The following is a 19,909-nucleotide window of genomic DNA, read 5'->3' as shown; positions in this document are numbered from 1 at the left end:
ATGGCATTCTGGTTGATTTTGTGTTTGTGGAATATAAGTTAAGCAGCAAAATGCACTTGTTTTTAGCCATCTCAGGGGGCGGCCATTTTGTCTTCTGTCGACTGAAAATGACATCACAACTGCTCACAAGACCAATCACGGCTGTCCTGTTTTCTGAATCTGAGCCGTTAAGGTTTTTATTGTCTTTGCTTATTACTTTGAATGGTTAACTAATTTTTACACTTGAATAGTCACATTATGCCAATATTTGAGATTTGAAAAGTAGTACTAGTTTCAAAATCCAAACATATCAAAGGTCAAACAGCATCAATGAACTGATTGCAGGATTGTGTTAATCGGGTTCCACAGCGCAACTCTGACAGTAACATCACTCCTGCTAGCATTGAGAGCAATTGTAAGCTGGTCCACCAATACAGTATTAATGCTGAGTGTTATATGTGTAAAGGATCATTTGAATTAATTACTTTATGTATTCTAATGATAGTTATTTGATTTCATCCATCCATTCGAGTCACGTGGGAGCTTCGTCCAACTGACTTTCCCAGCTGATGTTGACCAAGAGGTGGGGTGCCTCCCTGGACTGGTCACCAGCCAATCGCAGGGCACAACAGGACAAACAACCAAGAAGGATAAATACCTAGGCAGAGTTATGCACAAAGACCACAAATTAGTAACAAAAAAATATATATATACATATATATATATATATATATACATATATATATTTTTTTTTTCAAGACATTACAAGGCAATAGACATGGTGCCTCTATCTGAGATGAATGTCTGTCATACAGCGTGGCAGAATGTGCTTCCACTGTTTTGTGTGTGTGGGTGTGGGCGTGTGCGTGCGGAGGTGTGTGAGTGTGTGTTTTTCAGTTACCATGCCAACTGGCTGGGCTTCTTGGCACCAAAGCCAATGTGTAGATTCTTCAATACACCAAATGCTGATTCAGGTTTTGGTTGAGGGTACCTCTGCAATGAGGTGGGTGGCCGGGAGGCCTTCAGAGTGTGACCAGTTATAAGGATGCCGGACCCCCCAACCCCCACCTCAACCCAAAAAATGTGATTTTTTTTTTTTTTTTCAAGTTTTCTTTTCAGGGACTCCGGAACAATTTTGAGGGTGGGGAATCCTGTTCATGTGGAAGTGTGAATTCCTCAAAGCATTTGATATACAATATTTGCTGGATCTGTACTATTTGTAAGGGATATTTGGGGGGGTGGGGAGGGGAGCGGCATCAAGTTTCTGCTAGGATCAAACATTAAGCAAATCTTCTCACAGAACACATTGTGGTAGATGTCATCTCAAAGTCTGTGATCCATCATTTCTTGGACCTTTTAATTCTTGTATCAGGCTCATCAGCCAAAAGAAATTAATCAACTGTAGTGGAAACACAGCAACGTTTTGTTTTTACTAAAACGGGTGATAAATGTGAACATTTGAAATATTTTACCCCGTGTCGTGAGCTAAATATGAAGACTGCTTGCTTTACAAAAAGAAACAAAGGAAAAACAAAAGTCTAGCAAGTGTTTGGGGACCCTGTGATAAAGTGTATACCACAACCTCTTACTCATCTCATGTTTGAAGGTTTTGTTCCATTTTTGCTCTAGGCACGTGTTAATGGTATTTGTTACTTGTTCACCTCAATAGAAATCTAGTTGGCTGGAATTTTTTGTGAAGTTGACCTGCATTTTTAGGACCGGAAGATGCTGATGATGATTTTGTGAACCTTACAGACAGAACATAAAATTTTCGGTGGTACTGTTGGTATTATTAGATTCATCTGACTCCTGAGCAAAAATAGTAATGATTTCGACTTTGCAAGTGGGCCCAGCAGGGTTACGTCAGCGCAAGTTAAATAGTGCAATGAGTCTATTTCACGATCTTAGGCAGCACTTTACTGCCCTCCAGTGGTTATAGGAGCGGCCGTCGACACACCTTTGAAGGTGAGAATGGCCTTTCACCCCCTCGGACGGCTCTTAACTTGCATTATGACTCTGATTCTACAGTACTTGAATGTGATATATATATATATATGTATATATATATATATATATGTGTGTGTATATGTATATGTATACACACACATATACACACGTATATACACATTTGCACATTCAGGGCTCCAGATTGTCCCTAAATGGTGTCATTTAGACAGGTTTACTGTATTTTTCACCTATTTGTGCATGTATGACCAATACATTTGCAGATTAAAAAAAATATATATTTTTTGTATTGCTGTAAACTTTCTACTCCACTACTTTGCCCATTTATCAGTAATACAATGAAATTGAGTGAAAATATATACTTCGCAAGTGAAATTCGGGATTCATGTGCACGTCTATTTTTTTTTTTTTAAATATGCCCATAAAGTTTCAGCTTCACTGTGCAGTGTGCACCTAGTATTTTTTTTTTTAAGTTAGTCTGGAGCCTTGATATTGGGTTTTTTAAACCAAAATTAATAAACCAAATGACATTTTTACAGTAAATGCACAGTATACTGGTTACTTTCTTTATAGTAGGCCTAAATCATAGATGTCCAAATCCGGTCCTTGAGAGCCACTATCCTGCATGTGTTAGATGTTTCCTTCCTCCAGCACACCTGACACAAATGATAAGATCATAAGCTCTGCAGAAGCCTTATAACTATCCTGATCATTTCAACCAGGTGTGTCGGAGGAGGGAATCTTCTAAAACATGGAGGATGGTGGCCCTCGCAGATCGCATTTGGACACCCCTGGCTTAAATGATATTCAGTATCCCACTTAGATTTTTGTCAGTTGTGCAAGTCTAAACCAGTCTTTAACATTAATGAATATAGTCGCAATTAAATGAGTATAAAGTCGGCGTGTGAATGATCAGTAATCAATATTATTGGCAGATAGAGGTGCTGGCAGGCTCTGCAGACAATATTCCAAAAAACCTTTTGACACATGGACACAAATGGGAAAACGAATGTCCCTTTATCCTGCCAATAAATGCTTTAAGCCACAAAGACGCATCAATTCAAACGCGACGTTTTCAGAAATGCTGACATGCATGTTGGAAAAGCAGAAAGAATGGAGACTCAGCTAAATACGGCCAACAGAGGGCGCCCGTGATGTCCCTATTTCGGTATCCGAGTACGGCCCAAATAAGGAAATGACGTCTAGCATACACGGCGATGGTTGCAAATAGAAAACTCAAGACCTGACACTCGGACGGGTTTGATGTGGGTTCGAGGGGTAATTGGGGCGTGGAGCGGACAGAGGACGAGGTAAATCTTGATCCCGATCATGTGTTGAATGTTTTTCAGAGTTTGTGTTTTACTGCTGAAGCAGTTTGCTATCGGCTAACGAGCTCGAAGCTAAAAGGAATGGTACAAATAGGCACTGAAAACTTGCAAGTAGTTACTAGTTACTATTCATCATTACCCCGTTCAAGTAAGTCAGTCGCTATAATGTGCTTTGAGACTGTATATTTAACCCGGTCAAACGTGTGCTTGTTTAAGGGTTAGGGTAAATATGCATCCAGTGGTAGTTGTGTCATGCACGTGTGTGGAACAGAAATACTATTTTACATAATGAAACCTTCCGATGAATTAGTTTGTGTGCATGGGCTATTTGTGTTGTGTAAATTATAAAATTGAGTTTTTGTTAGAAGTATTGATGAGTTTTGTTGGTCGGGGGTTACAAAAATGGAGATAACGGTTCTGTTCCACCATTCACTTGTGGTGTGCATGTGTGTGAACTTTTTTTTTTCTTTTTGGGCTCAGGATAATGGGAAAACATGGCATTTTTACAATGCATTTTTCTTAACCCCCGCTATATATACTCCGATATTAAAATATACAGGATAATTGATTTATTTATTTAATTAATTTATTTATTGGAGGGTTGGTCAGCCACGTAGCGGATGAGCATTGTCTAGTCTAGTAAAGAAAAAAGAAAGTACTAAAAAGTTGTACCGTATTATAGTACCGCAGGTACTATTACATTGTATAAACAAACAAAGCCTGCTTTAACCAGTACCCCAAAAGAATTCCATGTTTTCATATTTTATATTGAAAATAACTATTCAAAGGACTGAGAGGGAAAAGTAGAATGCAATTTTCAAATTGCAAAGGTTGCAATTTGGGGGAAACCCCCTATTTTATTTCGGTGGATTGGTAGGCTTTTTATGTACTGTATATTGTATTTGTTTATTTATATATAGTGTCTACATATGTTCAGTGCTTGTTAATTGAGGTTCACATGTTGCCATATCATTGTTTCATGAAACTTTAAAAGATTAATTGATAAAGCCGGACATTTTTTTACATTGTTGTTATAATGTGATTTATGGTTGTCTTACAGTATGTTTACCCCACACTCAATTTGATAGAATTTTGTGAAGTTGTGAAAGTGAACGCCAAAGACTGCAAATCAAAGTTTTATGTAAGTTAACAACTGTAATTGAAGTAGCTTAATAAACTGTCTTTCATATTATTTCATGATTCATTTGCCTTTATTTTAGCACAAGCATAACCTCTACAAGACCAAAACATTTTGTTCTAGTATAATAAATCTGATGTTGTTCATTGCCATACAGATTAATTTATTGCTTGTGTTTGTTAAGAAATAAACGTGAAGAGGTCTCTGAAAAAATAATTGTGCGTTTCCGTGAATCTTTGAAGGAAAAAGTCACAGTTATATAATTTTTCAAAGTAGTTCAGTAGTTCAGCCCTATTTAGAAAGAAAAATCAAATTTTTTAAATCATTGACTAGTGAGAACTACCTGACTTTCAGATGAGCGATTTTCCTGACGTCTTGTATAAATCCTGTGGAAAACCGTGTGTTTGCTGCGCTTCCAGCAGGATGGGTGACGCATCGGGAGAGACAAACTTCTACTCCAATGCTGAGGGCTACTGGAAAGAGGTTCCCCCCACAGTGGACGGCATGCTGGGAGGCTATGGGAGGATCTCCAGCATCGATATAAATGGATCCAAGGCTTTCCTTCGCAAATTCCTCGGAGTAAAAACTCTTTTGAAAATATTCTCATTGCACTGAACACACATGATATCCTGACTACAGTTACGCACAGTAGTGTGAGTGTTTGATTGTTGTTTTCTAATAGAAAGGTGTACAGTTTAAATAATCGCGACAAAACTCGACTTGTCATTAATGCAGTGAAAGTCATAACAGTATTTGTTTGAACAACACTTCCGAGCCTTGAACAGAAATCCAATTTGTGGCGAGATAAATACCAAAACTACTTAAAAAAAAGCAAAACAAAACGTTTGTTTCTAACTTTTCCCCTTCTTTAGTAATCAGTACGGGCTGGTTTCCTAAAAAAAAGCCTTCTTACAAAGGTTATTATAGTAAATGAAAACTAACAAAATAAACCAAAAAACATAAAACATTTTTTGTGAGTGAAATTAAAATGAGAGTGCTTTTAAAAAATGATAACTAAAACTACATTTTATGTTCAATAAGCAAACTATAATTCAGGTGAACTGAGTGTCCTTAGTTTTCGTCTTTGTCAATTGATTTCATATGTGAGCTTTCAGGGTTGATTTTAAATGTCTTTATTTCGGTGTTACCGGTCCAACAGTCCTTTTGGGAATTGTACTTTACTTTCTTACGCAATACTTAGTGACTTTTCTGGCAGTCCACGACAAATACTCTGTATATTAAAATATAAAATAATAACAACTAAACTAAAACTAATAATTTTAGGAAAAACAAAAATAAACAAACCCTATCTAAAAGCTAATTTAAACTTACATAGAATAAGTATAATGAAAAATCCCCAACTATTATGACCCTGTTTCCTACCAAAATGTGGAGAAAATGAGCTTTTTATGTCAGACCACTGACTTTGACGCCAATATTTTTTGCTTTTGAGATGTGTTTTGATACATTTTTAAAAATAACTTCTTTACAGATATACAACTAAGAAATGCACTGCGAGTGCAGCTGGCTCATCGCATGGCTCGAGTCGAACATCATCGCCTTTTTTTTACATGCCGTTTGCATGCCAGGCTAAAAATAGACACGGGATAGATGCTGAAACTTGCATCACGCCCTCAATGCGTTATTGACAGACACCCGTGGGTGCTTGTCACTGCTGCAGGAAGGGGAGGGCAAGACAAGCCCCGGCTGCGCTCTGGACTGCGGCGCAGGTATCGGGAGGATCTCCAAGCGTCTGCTGCTGCCTCTCTTCAAGATGGTGGACCTTGTGGACGTGACGCAGGAGTTTCTAGACAAAGCGAAAATGTACTTGGGAGAGGATGGCAAGAGAGTGGGCAACTACTTCTGTAGCGGCCTACAGGGCTTTGTGCCAGAGAGTGGGCGCTATGACGTCATCTGGATCCAGTGGGTCATTGGTGAGTCCGGACGTTGTGTTGAGAGACACTTCATTAGGTACTACATACTTAAAGCAGAAGTCAACCCAAACATAATTATTTCAAGAATATGTTCCCAGCAGGCCCACTAGTTGAAACACGGCATTCTGATCAATTTAGCGTTTGTCGAATATAAATTAAGCAACAAAATGCACTCGGTTTTAGCCATCTGTGGGGGCGGCCATTTTGTTTTCTGTCGACTGAAAATGACATCACAACTACAGGTAAGATCAGGCCTAAAAAATCCAGCCCGACCCAGGCCCGCGGGTATTAAAGCCTGACCCAGCCTGAGCCCGACCAATTAACTTGATTTGCAGGCCCAAGCCCGAAGCAAACACAAAATTTCATATTTTATTTGTGAGGACTCGGGAGGAAGAGGGGTGATTTATGATAACAAATTAAAGCCTGTCTTTTACGAAACGTAATCTAAGTTAAACAAGACTGTATAACCATTTACATCTTTTATATTTCTGTGTCTGCAGAGGTTACATTAACCGACAATTTTCCATCATTGAGGGATTTTTTTTAAGCGTTGACGGGAAAAATTTAAGGCCGTCCGTCATTTTGACCGGTTGAAAATTGGGCCGTAAACCACAGCAGCAGTACGTCCTTAAGAATCTAGCGCGGGACTAAGAGAGAGAGAGAGGCAGAGAGACAGAGAAGAACAATGACGAGTGGATAATAGACAGAGACAGGAAGGAGTTCTTTGAATTGTCATTGCAAGAGTTTAGTACAGTACGTGTTGTGATGAGGCGACTTCTGGTTTTTTTCCTTAGTTTAGTACCCACACATCGTTTTAGTATACAGTTTTATAAACATCCATCCATCCATCCATTATCTGTACCGCTTCTCCTCACAAGGGTCGCGGGGCGTGCTGGAGCCTATCCCAGCTGTCTTTGGGCAGTAGGCGGGGGACACCCTGAACTGGTTGCCAGCCAATCGCAGGGCACACAGAGACAAACATCCGCACTCACAATCACACCTAGGGGCAATTTAGACAGTCCAATCAACTTACCATGCATGTTTTTGGAATGTGGGAGGAAACCGGAGTGCCCGGAGAAAACCCACGCAGGCACGGGGAGAACATGCAAACTCCACACAGGGAGGCCGGAGCCGGGATCAAACCCACGACCTCTGAACTGTGAGGCGGACGTGCTAACCAGTCGACCACCGTGCCGCCTTTTATAAACATATTTATTTAAAAAAAAAAAAGAATCCCGAGCCGAACGTAATGATTGACATTTCGGGTCGGACTTGGGCTTGGGTTTAAGATCTTACCTATAATCACAACTGCTCACAACCACCAATCACGTCTCAGATTCAGAAAACAGGTCGGCCGTGATTGGTGGTTGTGAGCAGTTGCGATGTCATTTTCAGTCGACAGAAGACAAAATGGCCGCCCCTCGAGATGGCTAAAAACGAGTGCACTTTGCTGCTTAACTTATATTCCACAAACGCAAAACTAATCAGAATGCCGTGTTTCAACTAGTGGGCCTGCTGGAAACATATTCTTGAAAAAATATGTTTGGGTTGACTTCCGCTTTACGTAACTCTATCAAAGCTGGTAAACCGCGATTGTAATAAGGACAGAAACGCAGATGTTTTTGTAATCACATGCTCCTCCACAGGCCACCTGACCGACAACCACCTGGTGGAGTTCTTGCGGCGCTGCCAGAAAGCCTTGCGCCCCAACGGCCTCATCGTCATCAAAGACAATGTTTCATACGAAGGGGTGGTCCCGGATGAGGTGGACAGCAGCGTGTGTCGAGACTTGAAAATCGTCCACAGTCTGGTGAGCAGAGCGGGTCTGAGCGTCATCTACGAGGAGCAACAAGTGAACTTCCCGAAGGAGATCTACCAAGTCCACAGCCTGGCACTCCGTTAAGAAGCGTTCCTACGTTTGAAAAGTGCAATTTCTTAGACTTCATGTTTCTAGTTCACAGTCCTGAAATAATGTGATCTTCAGGTCTGCTTAATTTCATCTGACTGAATCTTTGCTGCAGGTCTTATTTATTTTTTAACACAGTTTTTTGTTCCGGGCTAAATAATCAGTCAGTTCATTTTAACTTAAAGCTGATGGAGGTGCATTGAGACTCTTTTCCATTTGGACTCCAGGCCAGAAACCTTTAGTCACTGACCAATAACATCTGCATCTTATATCTGAACGATGAGAACACTTTTGTAACTCATTGTAAGTGCAGGCGTCCCTCTTAACAGTCATTGCTTGAATCATGCATTTTAGACCTCTGAATTTTTGTCACAAGATCATACCAAGCTATCAGCTAAATTAAAAAGCAGTCTGTTTTTTACTACACACTTCTGTTTACTTCTCTGTTGCAGCTGACTTTGCGACTAAATATTTTCATCTGAGGTCCTTGATGTCATTGCAGCTGAAACACACTATAAAAAAAAACATCGATCTTTTCATCTCCATACCCAGATAGCAAAAGATGTTAAATCAATGTTGAATTAGGGTTAGGAAGGTTGATTTTTGGTTTTAGTTGCAGACTGATGTTTAATCAATGTTGGTTCAACAATATTTTGTCAGCATTGAAGTTTGTGATTCAAAGATGCTGTTGAATCTACATTGTATTTTGGTTGAATTAAAACATTTGAAAGGTCAATGTTTTTAATGTTAATTAATTCTGAGGGGGACAGGCCTTTTTCAACCGCAAAAAGTGTGTGTACTGTATCTCTCTCACACTCTCACTCACTCTCGCTTTTTTTGTTGCCCTGAGAACACTGGTGTTGGTCCTGATTCATGAAACGTTTTCATTTCCGCACAGCATTTTGATCTCTTCTAATACATGTTTGAATATTAAACATGTTTTCTGTCATAGGTTTTTCGTATATTTGGGAAAAGCTAACATTTTGTAGTGGACTAAGCCAATGTTTTTGTTACAGTGGGGTGGCATGGCTCAGTGGTAGAGCGGTCATTTCCCAACCCGGAGGTTGTGGGTTTGATCCCCGGCCATGGTGACCATGTCGAAGTATCCTTGTGCAAGACACTGAACCCCCAGTTGCTCTTGATGCTGCGTTATCAGGAGGTAGATGAGGTACAGTGTAAAGCACTTTGTGCCCAAAGTAGAAAAGCGCTATATGAGTGACAGCCCATTTACAGTATTTTAATTCCCATTAAGATGATGGTTGAATCAACATTGATGTTGTGTGATTTATGGTTGTAAAGCAAACGTTGACCCAACATTTTATCAACCTTGCGCTTTCTGTATAATTTCTACTTAAGGTTTCAACATAGATTCAACACTTAAGCTGAACCATATTTAAACATTGGTTCACCCATATTTTGCTATCTGGGTATACATCTTGATTGTTTACTTTCCCTATAGGAAAATAATTCCAGATGGTGGACAGTGGAGTAATGTTATCATCCATCCATCCATTATCTATACCGCTTCTCCTCACAAGGGCGTGCTGGAGCCTATCCCAGCTGTCTTCGGGCAGTAGGTGGGGAACACCCTGAATTGGTTGCCAGCCAATCGCAGGGCACAAAAAGACAAACATCCGCACTCACAATCACACCTAGGGACAATTTAGAGAGTCCAATCAACTTACCATGCATGTTTTTGGAATGTGGGAGGAAACCGGAGTACCCGGAGAAAACCCACGCAGGCACGGGGAGAACATGCAAACTCCACACAGGGAGGCCGGGGCCGGGATCGAACCCATGACCTCTGAACTGTGAGGCGGACGTGCTAACCAGTCGATCACTCGTGCCGCCCCAGTAATGTTACCATATTTTATAAATCAATGGGGGTGTAAGTAATGTTTCAAATATCTCTATTATTGTGTCCGGCTGTATTTTTGCTGCCTGTGGTTGACATTTGTTTTACATGCAATTCAGGTTTCTGCACGTGGGCTATGGAATGGGTTCAGTGAAGTAAACAAACACTGATAGGGCTGCTCTATTATGAAAAAAATATTAATCACCATTATTCAAACGATCACTTTGTTTTTGGTACAAAACAAGAAAATGATTACATGTAATAAATATAAAGACAAATAAATGTAAGTTCCTTTTGAGCCTAACCTTGTGTGAGCAATGTTGGATATGTGTGCTTTAATAATCGTTTTTTACAATTATGCAAGTTTAGTAATCGTGGAGTGTAATAATTCTAATTGAAGTTCGATTATTTGGACAGCCCTACACTGTGATATTGTATCTGTCACTTCGGGAAGATCCCCAAGCATCTGCTGCTGCCTCTCTTCAAGACCGTAGAAAAAAATAATTATATGAATGACACTTTATAACTTAACTTTAGGTTTTGGTACTTATTTATTGCTGCAGTAGCAGGTTTGAAATTCTTTTTCATCTTTTGAAATCTTCAGTTTTTAATTCAATTCAATGCATAGACATGATAGATGCTCGTCACAAGCAAGTTGCACAATGCAACATATGCACCGGTGGCTTTCTCAGTGGAATGTGAACGTCGAAGGTCTGAGACTCGCTAATCAGGACCACGTCTCACTCTGGAATTTCCCAGACTTCTCCATGGCCGCCAGCATTCTCTCGGCATCCTCATCAGAGAGGCCTCCCTCTTGTTGGAATCCCGCCTTCAACGCGTCACACACACCATTTGGCATGTCTTTAGCATTTCTGCACAGATAAATCACTGTTGGGGAGCATTCATGTACATTACAGGTGTGACCAAAAGAAGTTCCAAGTCCTCACCCAGCGATGTAGAAGTAGGCGCCCTTATTTACGATCAGGTCCCAAATGAGCGGAGCGTTCTCTCGCACACGCTGCTGCACATAAATCTTTTCCTCCTGGAATGACAAACAAATCCGTTAGCATGACAAGTGCATAGCTTTGAGTCATAGGTATAAATGAAGTTAAAATGTCCTCCAAAGAGTACTGGCGTGACCTGGTCACGAGAGAAGGCAGTGAAGAGGGTCAACTGTCCAGCTTTTGTCATCTCCTTCCACTCAGACCTGAAGTAAAAGTCTTTGGATTCCGATCGACAGCCAAAGAACAGGACATTGGCTGTAAAGTGAAAATATTATTATGACGTCGCCTCTCGCTGAAATGCACCAAGTCCTCAGGGGTGAAGTACTCACCATTTTTCCCCTCAGCGATCCTCTCTTGTAAAGCTGACCTAAAGGGCGCAACTCCTGTTCCTGGTCCAACCATTATCGTTGGGGTGTTTTTGTCTGTGGGAAACCTAAGCGTTCCCTTTTTCACCCAGAGAGGCACGTAAACATCTGTAAGACGGTGGGGGAACAAAAAGGCCTATGTGAACGGTGGTGAGGGGTTTGTTTCTAAAGAACCAAAAGTAATGGGACAATTGATTGCTCAGCTTTTCCATGGCCAGATGGGGATGTATGGCTGCCAACGGAGCTGGTTCCCGTGGCTTTTTTCATCATGTGACCGCTGACAAAAGCAGCAGGATGAATTCTGAGGTGTTTCGAGCATTATTATCTGCTCATATTGAGCCAAACATTTCAGAAAGGATTGGACGGCACTTCTCAGTGCAGATGGACAATCACCCGAAGCATACTGCGAAAGCAACCAGAGAGGTTATTAAATCAAAGAAGCGGAATGTTGTGCAACGGCCAAGTCAATCATCTGACCTGAATTTTAAAATAGTATCTCTTGAAAGCCTAACAAAATTAGTTGCTGCGGCAAAACAGACAGCTTTTAAGACCGCTGTTATTCGACCTCTGCTTAAGTGGCCAAACCTTGATCAAGAGAACCTCTGTAATTATAGGCCGGTTTCAAATCTCCCGTTTTTTGCGAAAATTCTCGAAAAAGTTGTAGCGCAACAGCATAGTGACTATATGGCCGCTAATAATCAATTTGAAATTCTTCAGTCGGGATTTAAAACCCAGTTCATTTTAAGAAGCGTTCCTTCTGCACTCGGGATGTGTTTTTAATTAACTCATTGTAACCAGTTTAAGCAACTACTGAGACGGCTCTTGCTAAAGTGACTAATGATCTTCTCCTAGCTATGGACTCCGACACCTCATCAATACTGCTCTTACTTGACCTTAGTGCTGCTTTTGACACCGCCGATCATAACATACTATTAGAACGCCTTGAAGGATGTGTTGGTATCTCAGGCTCAGCACTTTCTTGGTTTAATTCTTACCTCTCAGAAAGGACGCACCGTGTAATTCATGGCAATGCGGCTTCTGAGGTTTGTAAAGTTACATGTGGAGTCCCGCAGGGATCCGTACAGGGACCCCTATTGTTTAGCAGCTACATACTTCCGCTTGGTGGTATTATACGTAAATATAACATTAGTTCTCATTATGATGACGATACCCAATTAAATATGCCGCTAGAGATAACAAACTAATTGCTGTAATTTAGAGGCGTGCCTTGCCGAGATTAAACAATGGATGTCTCTCAATTTTTTGCTTTTTAACTCCGATAAAACCGAGATGTTGATTATTGGCCCTGCTCGTCATCGGCACCTATTTAAGAACACCACTCTGAGGCTCGATAAATGTACTATAATCCAAAGTGATTCAACAAAAAATCTTGGTGTTATATTCGACCCAACTCTGTCTTTTCAAATGCACATGAAGAATATGACTAGAACTGAATTTTTCCATCTCCGTAATATTGCTAAAAGTCATACAATTTTGTCGAATAGTGATGCAGAAATTTTAATCCACGCGTTTGTTACGTCTCGCCTCGATTATTGTAACGTTTTGCTCTCTGGTCTTCCCATGTCTCGTATTAACAGACACATCCTCGGAGGCGCTGCTATGGAGATTTCTACATTGACCATTGGGCCCCTGCTCACTTCACCAATGTCATCTTCCTGCAGCACTTCATTTGATTAACTTTCACATCACTTTAGCAAACACTGTATAGTACTATAATGTGTGTTTAATGTTGCCCGCTCGGCATCCATTGCAGCCTGATCGTCCTGGAAGGGGGATTCCCCCATCTGTAGTCCCTTCTCAAGGTTTGGGTTGACTTTTCAATTATGTCCACGTCGCAATATTTTCAATAAAATGTTTATCTCAACACTTGAGAACATTATCTCCAGTATTACTGAGGTCCGCGCACACTTTGGTTATAAAAAAAAGAAATAAATAAAAATCAAATTACCTTTTGTGGGATCAAGGGAGGCCAACCAGGTGGAGCAGTGACCTCTTCGTGGTTTATACATCATGGTTTTGTATTTGACCACAGCTACCAGGATTTGGAGCCTGTGTGGGTGAGCCTGTGCGTTGGAGGGAATAACCTAGTCACTTCATGGAATTAGACAAAACAGATTTTGTACTCATTTCAGGAAAGCGCTCTTCCATGTGTGTATATCAGAGAAAAGGCCGTTGTCGTGTGTACCCGGAGAGAAGAGGCGATGGAAAATGAACGGGGCTGGATTTCAGGGAAAAGATCCAGCAGGTAGTCAACTTTAAGTTGTGCTGTTGTGTGGGGGAAGTCTGCCAAGACCTGAAGCAGAAGAATAGGCTCACCTAGTCAACTCAATAAGAAAGCATAGCATCCTTTATGGATCAGCGTAATGCACAAAAAAACGAATAAAAGCATGAGGCAGTAAATATAAAACCTCTTATTAACGACCGTGAGCCATCACCTCCAGTGCGGTGCGTCGTGGTCGATTGCAGTAGGTGTGCAGTTCCTCCTGGCCTTCAGCGGAACTGAACTCAGCCAGCTTTTCACGCTCCAACTCATCATTGGAGAAGGTGGTGAGCAGTTCAAAGAAGGAGCGGCGAGGCACGGCCGCTATGTCCAGGTAGCGCTGCACCAGGTAATGCAGCGTGCGCGGCCGACGAAGCCTCGCTGGAACTGAGCACGCAGACGTTTGAGTTCTTAGCGTTATTCACAGCGATTAGTTAATTGTGGAACAAGAAAGTTCATGCCATCAAGATTTAAAAAAAAAAAGGTTCATGGTCAACAATGGAAAGAGATTTGACAGCACTTAAGAATCTCTACAAATCAAATCCTGTATGTTAATGGAATATTCTGATAAGTGGAATGATAGGTGTTGGAGAAATTATATGACAATGTAAATATGACAATATGAAGAATACTGGCACATGAAATATTTGAATGGGTGTATCGGTTTAAAAAAACAAAACGATATATGAATGTTTTTATGACCCAAAAAATACATATTTACCCCAAAAGCTGTTTTTTTGTAACTTACTAATTTATCACATTTGTTATATCAACTGTCATAGTTAATTGTTGTAGCTAGAAAGTATTTTATTAATCATATATTAAGCACAGATTTTCCCTGGCTAATACATACTTTATGTACAGTGGCCATAAAAAGTTTTCAAAGCCAGGTTTTTGTGGTATTAACAAAAACATAAGACCATAGTAAAATATTTAAAATTTTTCCCCATCGTTATTGTGACCTAATGTACAATTCAATTGAAAAACAAACTGAAATCCTTGAAGGTGAAAAATAAAAAATGAGCTGGTTGCATAACTATCTATCTATCTATCCATTATCCTCACGATGGTCATGGGGCGCTGGAGCCTATCCCAGCTGTCTGTGAGCAGTAGGCGGGGTACGGTACACTCTGAATTGGTTGCCAAAATTGGAAATTGCCAAAATTGTTTTGAAAATATTTTATCTTCATCAAAATTACAAAACACTAGCATTTGAACAAAGGTGTGTAAACAGCATAGTGATTGGTGAAATAAAAACAATATGGGACAATGTCATTGCGGTCTGTGGAACCAAAAGGTACACAACAGCTTGACGCGGCTTCTGCCGCACCATACACACTAAGTACATTCTTGACGCCGATTGGCTGTCGCCGACGACGACGGACAGACTGGACCGGCCTGACATAATGACGGAAGGATGACTGACGGACTTAAATCCACTTCTGCTATTAATTTCCATTCATAGCTTGGTTGGAGATCCATCAGTTGGATATTGACTAACATGCACGCATACATTGACTACACGCGTGCTTACCTGCTGACCCATCTGCGGCTGTTAGAGAGAATCTGGCCTTTGGATCTAATCTCAGCAGTTGACAGAATTCCTGAACATCTTCGGCTGCGTTGCAAGAACGCATCACGACAACGTCACCTGCAGTAAAACTACACAGAGCGTCCACAGTGATGTGAATTAATACAAAAATCACAGTTGGAGCACAGTTGAGGAATTACAGTTGATAGGTCAAGAGAACAAACACGGACGGTGCTGTGTATGACTACTACCTGTAGCAAATGGAAACAAACTCTAGTAAGGGGATCGTTATTCAAACTATTTCGTATCAAATTTAAACAAATAATTCCAAGGTCCCACTTACTCTATGTTGGACCCCGTGATGTCAAACTCAATGTGCCTCACATCTTGAAAATGTTTCGGGTCAGTTACTCTCTCATTGGACAGCAGTTTGGCGGGAAAGGGATGCGATTGGGAGAGGCCGGTTTGTTGTGTCCAAATGATTTGACAATCTTCTGTCTTCTCATTGAAATCATCCAGAAAGTTAAAAGTGTACGTTGGAGGAAGCCTGGTGAGAAATGAGACCAAGTTGGGAAAAAAAAATGACTTCAGTGTTTTTGGAGGTTTGAAAAATTAATTTCATGTACAAATAAATAAACTAAATTCGATTCTGTGTATTAAAACAAAAGAGGACTCACGGCTCATCATCCCTCAGTGGGATCAAATCTGCAAAAGATGGGTGCAGAGCGAATGCTTTTTCCCAAAATGATGTTAGCCACACGTCAATCACAGCATCGGACCTGTTTGATAAAGACATTTTGATGTGACTGTAAGACACACAAAATATGAATAACTGCAGTCGCACAAACAGGTCATGTTACCCGAGGTCATGTTGGTCATCAGCTAGCCCGACGGGCAGCAGCAGAGTGGCACCCAACTGCGCAAGACGCTTGTGGAGCTTTTTGGCCACAAAATTGAACCTACAAACAAAAATGCAGGGTATACTTTGCAAAGGTGATGAGTCATTCTGAACGAGCACTATGAAGAGAATCGTGAACAAGACTTACTTTGGGTAAGAAGAGTCACCCAGGCCCAGTACGGCACAGTCCAGCTGACGTAGCGATCCGACCGGTAAAGATTTTCTGAAGAGAAACCTCCAGAAGTTCTTTGGAGAGAAACATAAATTAGCGCAGTTATTGAACTGTACTCTTTACTTTATACTAGCTTTAATTGATCATTTATTTCCACACTGTCATGTACACTACTGACAAAAATGTGTGATATTTTTTCATACGCATTTACATGCAGCCAATAAACCTTTTAAAATACAAATATTGGCAGTATTCTGGTTTTTAAAATTCCAAATATCATGCCTGGGTTACTCCCTTTCCAACCCGAATATGCGCGCATACGGCAATCGGAATATGCCGAATGCACGGAACACTGCGTTGTAGTACAGGAAGTGCTTGTAAGTGCGCTGTTTAGAGCGCAATTCTTATTTATTTATTTATTTATTTATTTTTAAATGGTATCACAATTTGCCCCATTCCAGATGTGCGTGCAAAATCAGGAATGGATACAATAGGGATTTTTGTCCTTATGGGACTCGGTCCCTAATGACTACATGACTTTCTGCTTGTATGGAGGCATATTTACCATTTTACCTCACGTTTCTGTCTGGGAAGTTGTTTAAGTGCAGCTTAGCCTAAAAACAAGTTTGATGTGTCGGTTTTTATAATTGTTGTTGTTATTATTAGCAGAGCTGGGCATCGCCTAACCGTCACGAAATTCCCGTCGTGGGTCGGTGTCAGGTTCACACCAAGTGAGACATTAGTAAACAATGTACACAATGAGGAGAGAAGACACTCTACAACAATATTGTCTTTTTACTTGCAAGGAGAGCGCAGGGAAGTGTACGATTACAGTTCCTAAAACCCTCTGTTTTTCTTACATTTGCACAGTCCATTGTTATTGTTTTATTCTGTCCCAAGGACTCAGCGTCTTACCACAGGATGCTCTTCGATAAGAGCATTGTTCCTATTTTGCGGCTGCGTCCTACTCACATTTCACTTTCTTCACAAGCAACTTCGACTCACACGACTAAAACAAGTTTATAATGCTGAAAAAATACCTTAGAATAATTATAAGAGTAAATATGGTATAACCTACGAACATTTATTCTATCAGTCGGCTAAATATGCAGATGGGAACTTTATGACGGTCAGTCGATGCCCAGCTCTGATTATTAGGCCTATTATTATTATTTAATAAAGTAGCCTAATGATTTTAGAAGCACCTGCTTTTTAAGTGTATCGAGAAACATGGAAAATTACTAGTATTGGTATCGACTACTGAAATTCTGGTGTTGTGACAACCCTACTCAGACTCTGCATATAGTGTTTGTTTTTTTGGGTGTGTTCAAGGCACAGACAGAACATTAAAAAATTGGCGTGTGCAATGTCAGGCCCCTTTGACCTCAAAACCCATGTGGACTACAGCACAGCGATGCCACTGTGTACATACATGGTGTTATAGTTAAACTGGTGTATTTTCTCGTTGTGTATTTTGCTACTTTTGAGTTATAATGTAAGTACAATTAATGACACTGCTCTCCCTCGCCCTGAAATGTGCATATCAGCCAGTTTAACGAGGACTGCTAAATCATTTAACCAATACTTACAAACTGATGGATTACCTTCATGTTGTCAGGAGGGTCTCCTTGGCCAGTAGTTGAGCAGACAAAAACAACCAGTGACTCTGAGATCAAGTTAGCCTGTTATAAGAGTTTAAACACAATAGGGTACAACCACTTAGCACAGTTTTGTTACCACCGTGTCATAAATACCAGGCAGATGACTGAAACTCATTTGTGAATGTATTGCCTCAACAGTTAACAACAACAAAATAGTTGCAATTCCTATTTATACAGTACTTCGAAAATTATAGTAATGTGTGTATTGTGAGAAATTAAAAGTCTCCAAGCAAGCCTTCAGAATCACAATTGGAGACTCAACACATTACGGGAACTTTACATTCGTGTTTAAGTCACAGATGACAAAGAGAGCCCAAACAGAGCAAAGTGTACCATTGGTCCCATTTCTTAAGATAGAAACAAAAATTAAACAAAACTTACTACATTGTAGTCATCAAGTGCTGACAAATTCACTCGCAGACGCCTTCTGATGGCCTGCCTCGCAATCCTCTGGGCTGTGTCCTGGGCCGTCCCAGTTTGGCTACCATAGAGGATGAGCAAAGCAGGGACCGACATTCTGACTGAAAGAGTCGAAATATGGTGAATAAAACAAACTAAAACACAAGCGTTTTAACATCTATACATAGCCAGATGTCCCAGATTCAACATGTCACTGCAAACTAAATGTCAAAATATACTGTCTTACACAGTAGACATCAAATTAAATCAAAACATTGAAGAATTACCCTAAAAACATCCTATATGTCATGTTTAGTGATCCAGCAACAAATCTTCATTATTAACGTGCCAGTTATTAGTTACAATTACTTCAATATCTTTAGGGATGAATTGTACTTGTGTATTACATTTACACGAGTATTTTTGTTTAAAAGAAACGCTCATTTTACTATTTTTATTTTTTTTTTACCAAAAGCTACATCCAGTTCGCTACTTGTATCTTTAGGTACAGGTATTTATTATTGAGTGCGTGATCTATTTTGCCACATGACTCTTTCACCAAGCCAACATAACTACTGGTCACATTTGACTACCAAGATGGCAATAGTCTATATTTACCTTACGGATACAGTACATTACACCTCAGGATATAGAAAGAACAGCAATGTCATGCACTGTCATCATTTGTCCAAACTCAGTTCCTCTGTAGAAAGCGTTATTCATGTTATGAAGAGCACCAAAGATAAAGATGTAAGTTGGCACAACTCACATTGTTTTCAAGTAATGAAATGGATGTCCGCATCACGGAAAAATGAGGGTGAATTCACCTGTCGAAGTTCAATACAATCAAATTGTATCCTGTTATTGACCCTAGCTTGTGGCTGAATCTCCCTTACTTTATTTTTTACAATCTTCCAGTCTTCTGTTGTACCGTAGTTATCCATCAATTTATTTTGTATACATTTTGCAGTAATATGAGGCTATGATACATTTATACGTTCACAGTCATAACGCCCCACGAAGGAAACCATGTGGCCCGCGACCAAAAAAACGAGTTTGACACCCTTCGTAACAGTACTCTTTAGTATAAATTGTTTCAGCTACACTACCCACCTCAGGCCTGCATAACGTCGATCGTTCTCAATACCTAAAGCTGTGTACCTTTAAATTATATGCCCAGTAATTACAACACACTTTCACGTAACCAACTGTGCGGAACAGTCTTATTTGATTGTACGACTTGGTCAACACAGCAGTATAGCAAGTAATGTGAATTATTACTTTGTACATCTGTTTCTCCTCAGTCTATACATGTATATCAAAATATCCAAAATGCCAGACACTTACAGTTCCTGGCACCATGAATAATGACGAGAATCGCTTAAAATTCAAGAAAAGTCGGTTTCAGCGAGAACCTCAGGGTTCATCAGTCTTGACATGAGTGTCACACTTTACGGCAAATAAAAAAAATCGCGCTATGGTTGGTCAGTGAA

General features: G+C 40.3%; 2 protein-coding genes across 4 annotated transcripts; one reads left to right on the top strand and one right to left on the bottom strand.

The window, feature by feature from the left end:
• Positions 1 to 3,116: 3,116 nt before the first annotated feature.
• ntmt1 (N-terminal Xaa-Pro-Lys N-methyltransferase 1) lies at positions 3,117 to 10,409 on the top strand. 3 transcript variants are annotated; one of them, XM_086053980.1, is made up of 4 exons: positions 3,117 to 3,254; positions 4,830 to 4,989; positions 6,092 to 6,344; positions 7,991 to 10,409. In XM_086053980.1, the coding sequence occupies exons 1-4, from the start codon at positions 3,208 to 3,210 to the stop codon at positions 8,245 to 8,247; spliced, it is 717 nt and encodes a 238-aa protein (XP_085910106.1). In that variant the 5' UTR covers positions 3,117 to 3,207; the 3' UTR covers positions 8,248 to 10,409. The 3 variants fall into 3 exon arrangements, with proteins under 3 accessions (XP_085910106.1, XP_085910107.1, XP_085910108.1); XM_086053981.1 differs by having other exon boundaries at positions 3,130 to 3,254; positions 4,833 to 4,989; XM_086053982.1 differs by lacking the exon at positions 3,117 to 3,254 and adding an exon at positions 4,333 to 4,413.
• A 228-nt stretch (positions 10,410 to 10,637) lies between these two features.
• On the bottom strand, positions 10,638 to 19,884 carry ndor1 (NADPH dependent diflavin oxidoreductase 1). The gene is made up of 15 exons (XM_086053979.1): positions 19,764 to 19,884; positions 18,399 to 18,538; positions 17,961 to 18,038; positions 16,333 to 16,430; positions 16,147 to 16,245; positions 15,964 to 16,065; positions 15,630 to 15,833; positions 15,290 to 15,417; positions 13,931 to 14,142; positions 13,681 to 13,788; positions 13,444 to 13,558; positions 11,439 to 11,582; positions 11,246 to 11,364; positions 11,053 to 11,147; positions 10,638 to 10,977 (listed from the first exon to the last, which is right to left on the bottom strand). Exons 2-15 carry the CDS (start codon positions 18,531 to 18,533, stop codon positions 10,833 to 10,835), a joined length of 1,782 nt encoding a protein of 593 aa, XP_085910105.1. The 5' UTR covers positions 18,534 to 18,538; positions 19,764 to 19,884; the 3' UTR covers positions 10,638 to 10,832.
• Between the last annotated feature and the right edge of the window lie 25 nt (positions 19,885 to 19,909).

The sequence above is a fragment of the Filicampus tigris genome, chromosome 15 (assembly GCF_054856515.1).
Source record: "Filicampus tigris isolate MCC_2025a chromosome 15, RoL_Ftig_1.0, whole genome shotgun sequence".
Lineage (NCBI taxonomy): Eukaryota > Metazoa > Chordata > Actinopteri > Syngnathiformes > Syngnathidae > Filicampus > Filicampus tigris.
This window is presented reverse-complemented; position numbering and strand designations above follow the sequence as displayed.